This window comes from Coptis chinensis, chromosome 3 (assembly GCF_015680905.1).
Source record: "Coptis chinensis isolate HL-2020 chromosome 3, ASM1568090v1, whole genome shotgun sequence".
Lineage (NCBI taxonomy): Eukaryota > Viridiplantae > Streptophyta > Magnoliopsida > Ranunculales > Ranunculaceae > Coptis > Coptis chinensis.
In genome coordinates, this window is record NC_141458.1 from 45,610,783 (window position 1) to 45,615,528 (window position 4,746).

Sequence of the window (4,746 nt, forward strand, 5' to 3'; positions counted from 1 at the left end):
TGTCATTGAGATTGTGAGGAATAGTGTGCCCACTACACACTAGAGTGATCGAACTTGAGTGGAAAAATTAGAGTAATTTGTGTCTTAACACATTCCTTGTGAGAACCTACTTAAGGACGATATTCCAAAAGTTTCAGAAACAGACTTGCCATTGCATTTCATAGCTTAGTTCATTGTATGTTTATCTTTAGATAATTTGAGTATTGCGCATGTATTAACTTAGGTTTAAAAAGAATTATTCTTATTTCATTGCTAGTGAGATGTATAGATGTTTGAGATTAATCTATTTTTTTGCTAAGGGTAATTGTATTAATAAAATAAAAGTTTACATAGTACAAAGAATGGGTAGGATTGATAGTATATCAATATCTCAAAGCTACTAAGATCAATTTACAAATCTATAGTATGTGATGTTCATGTCCTCAATTCTGTGCAAGAATGTTGGCCTACCATCCCACCACTTCTTCTCTCCCTTTACCAGGTTAGCTGCTTCTTTAGAGCAAATGTTCGCACCAAAATTAGTCTCACGCCAAGTGTTAGTCATAATTATCAAGTCCGCTAGCCCTTTAACTTTGTCCCAAGCTGCACGTATTTGCCAATGTACCTGATCATTTTGAAAAGATTTCACTACCACAGTAGAGTCGGATTCCACCCAGATTAGTTTCCATCCTAGTTCCACCTCTTTTAAGATGCCCTCCACTATCGCGAAGCTCTCGGCTATGAAGTTTGTGGCAATGCCCAGACCTCCTATATATGCGCCAATAACATTGTTGTTAATGTCTCTTAGGAGCATGCCCCAACCTGAGTTTCTAGGATTTCCTCTTGAACAACCATCAGCATTCACTTTAATCATGTTACTTGGTGGTGCCACCTAATAACATTAAAAAATGTTTGGAACCTTCCTTAGCTTTGGTGGTAGCTTTCAAGCTTTCAAGACTTCCAAGTCTCGGCTAGTGTTATTCATAAGTTTCTTTGAACAATCATTAGCTCTTTTAACTGCTCCTTGAACTTGGAACATGACTGAACTGATGTTCGATTTCTTGCTGCCATATAGGACTCCATTTATATTCCTCTAAATAACAACCAAGCAAGCAATTGAGGCTGCCTTCCACAAGTCTTGTAAGAGAGTACTTTCATTTCTACATTTTATGAACATTTCTTCCCGATTGGCAATCCTCAAGTGGTGATGCATATTATTTGCTATGAGCTCCCAGCATCTTTGCGCAAAACTGCTTCCAAATAGAATGTGATATTGTGTTTTTTATGCCATCGTACAAATACAGCAACGAGATGCCATCTGGAAATTCTTCACCCTTAGTTTCTCATCTATATGCATGGCACCATGGAGGATTTTCCAGCCTGTCCCAAGCATCCTTGGCATCACACTACGTGAAAACAACATTTTTTTTATTCCCAAGCCGGGCAAGAATGGACGGTTAGTACCTGTCAATAAATTATTTGACTGGTTTTGTGGGAATTCACAGTAAGTAACCATCAAGAAATTGGGTAAAAAAATTGGATGGTCCAAATAAGTCAAATTATTTTCCCTGAATTTCCAACCATCAAGCGCGAACCCTTCCCCCTAATGTTTTCCCTACATCCAACTGCTCTCTTCTTCTCTATTCCAACAAGAACAAGAACAACTCTCTTAAATTGGTACAAAAAGCTTTGTCTCAATACTCAAAGTCTATGGAGTATGAGTATGGAACCATGAATATTTGAACTCAAACCCAATTCATCATGACAAATTTTCTCACTTTCTCCTCTTTTTCACTGAAACCCCTACCACATTTTCTCCACCAACAGCTTGAAAGACTTCTTCTTTCTAGAACAGCAAGCCCCTTTCTCTACAATATATTCAACCAACTAGAGTAGCTAGAAACGTTGGTAAAAACCTTTCCTTGTCTAAAACAACTTCCTTTCTCATGGTGTTTTTTGTTAAAGCCCTTTATAAGTTTGTGGATTTTTGCGGATGTGTTGGAGCGAGCTTTGCAATATTTTCAGTTGATTTCGATCTCTTAAAGGTTCAATATTTTTTATTGTTTTAAAAAAATTCTTTGCATTGAGAAACAATATGCGTCTTGTTTATAAATTAGTATTGTTTAAAGTTGCGATTTTTCATTGTTCTATTATCATCTTTGTCTTAATTAGTATATCGTATAAAGTTGTAATTATTTTCATTCTAATAAATCGTATAAAGCTCTGTCTTAACTATTATCATCTTTGTGTAAATTATTGTTATAGAAAGTTGTGATATTTTGTTGTTCACTTCTACTGCTGTCTTTTAGTTGACTGCACTTCTTCTTGGTTGTTGTGTTGGTTTTCGTGTAAGGGTGTTATCTATTAATTTTGTAAGTCTGTATTGTTTCTTTATGGAAGATGGCTCCATTGATAGTCACTTTTTCGATCATGACTGGTAGTAACACTCTCAACAGAGAGTCAAACTTTGTGGTTTTGATGTATAACCCAATTAGTGAAGCCAAGCATAATAGAGATTATCCTGTAGACTAGTAATAACAGATAATAAACAGAGAAGAACACAAGAGATTTGCCCTAAACACAAAGAAAAATGTCTGTAATGTCTATTAAAGTTTAATTAAATCAAGAATAATCCAATATTAGCCCACAAGCTGGACTTTATAGCTGTGAAACATTCTAAATCCGAATATTATTGATAAGCACCCAAAAGTGTAGTTTAAACCCCTTAATAGTACTATATTTAGGCCAATTATGTTTATAATTAATAAATAAGAGTTAGTAACGTTTACGTATTTTTGTGCATTTCAGGGACATGAAGTTGATTAGTTGACTAAAAACACCACTTTTGCATGGAAAATGAGTCAAGATGATTGCCAAGGAAGTTATATATTTAAAGCCCAAGAATCATGGAGAAAAACCTTTTCAAGCCCAGTCAAAGTTGGGAAGTCAAAGTCAATCCGGATAGAAAAATGATAGAAAAGTCAGCAGAACTTTAACAGGTTTTCTTTGGACTCAGGCCTTAGAATCGGGCCTACTTTATGTCAAAATGACCGACTCGGAATCAGATTTCCAATGGACCTAAACTTGCTCCAATCAGGGCTATAAAAGTAGATGAAATGAGCCCTGAAGTAATTTCCAGCAGCTGTGGCTCTTTTAAACTTAACCTAATGGACTTTGGGCTCACTTTAGAGGTCCAAAGTCCCCCTATTTGGCCCATGCACGAAAATGTAAATCTAACCCTCTCCTATATAAAAAGGGTTATGGCTAAACTCCTCATATCTTCCCCTATTTAGTTAATAAGTAGTTTAGTTTAGTTTTAATTAGTTTTTACTTTTATTAGGGTTAGCATTGTAGCCTCCATTAGAACCTATCAATAAAAAGCTTAGTTCTTTAATATTCAATTCAATTCTCCTTACATTATGTCTTCCTATTATTGCCTTTATGTAATGATTCCTATGACACTAGGCTAAACCTTCATTAGAGGAGGTTTATGAAGCCATGTGAGGATGATTAATCTTTAAGATTTATTGTTTTGCAAATAAGAACTTCAAGTTCTTCGTTATAAGTAACTAGAGATAGAGCTCATAACGGAGAACTAGAGTGTAGAGCCACCACCAAAGATATTTGGGGTAGAGCTATACTCTCTTGCTAGTGAAACCTTGATCCGAGATGACTTGGTATTCACTAGGGATTAACAAAGTGATTTGATACTAACTAATAGTAAATCGAATCGCATGGCAAATTAAACCCCTTCTAAATACCTTTATCATAATCAATTTTACTATTTCATCACCTTCTCATTACTGTTTGGTAGTTAAAGCATAATTTATTACTTATCAATTTCGCTGCTTGCCATCTAGTTTGTTTACATTACGCGTGTTTAGATTACAAAACATTGTTTTCACTATTCATTAATCACACACTAAAACACTGTTCGCACTTTTTGCCAATTTTTCTGCTACTATAAGAGAGCATACAAGTTGCTCAACCAACTCCTTGCCCTCCCGTGATCTGACCCTAAAGATTTGAAACCCTACATTTAAGTCACAGCTACAAGCACCCTAAATGGCCTTTTACATCTCTAGCCAATATAACTAGATACTAAGCACACACGTGCCCTAGGTTAATTAGTTTAAATTAATTTTTTAATATTAAATGCAATCTTATCTCAAGAGTATAGTACAGTACTCGTATGCTAAAAATTACTAAATTCTTAAAAATAATTTTTCTTCATTCTAAACGGTGTCTAGCAAACTGAAAGAATTTGGGGTTATCTAATTAAGGAATGTGTACGCACGTACAACCTCCCTCAAATTCCTAAGTGACCTGGCCGTTGGTTTGATTAAAAATATAAAAAAATTAATTAAATATTAACTAGAAGACCCACCCACTACCAAAAGACCATTTTTCATTGGCATAACATAAAGGCCCAACACGAAGCCCATAGTAAAAAGCCTTTTCCTAATTCTTAAATTTAAAAACTAATAAGGTTAAATTTTTTACAGGACTTCACAATCCACATTGTGTACCAGGACCCGTACTCGTATAATTGTTCAAGTAATGTAGACGTGTTTCAAGGCTGTTGAAGATGTTATTTATACGCGTAGCAAGGACGCTCCAGGTAACACCTCTATACATCCTCGATTTACTATCAGAGGATTATAATTCTAGTAATAATAAGGCTATTTTTGCATGCTCGTTAGGACTTGCCTATTAGACTTAAAACTTGCATGAGATTAAGATTTGGTACGCATAAACTTGTTATAT

At 35.1% G+C, this 4,746-nt stretch overlaps 1 protein-coding gene across 1 annotated transcript; it reads right to left on the reverse strand.

Moving 5' to 3' along the window:
• Positions 1-385: 385 nt before the first annotated feature.
• Positions 386-853, reverse strand: LOC147509785 (uncharacterized). The gene has a single exon (XM_086597915.1). The coding sequence runs from the start codon at positions 851-853 to the stop codon at positions 386-388; it is 468 nt and encodes a 155-aa protein (XP_086454041.1).
• Between the last annotated feature and the right edge of the window lie 3,893 nt (positions 854-4,746).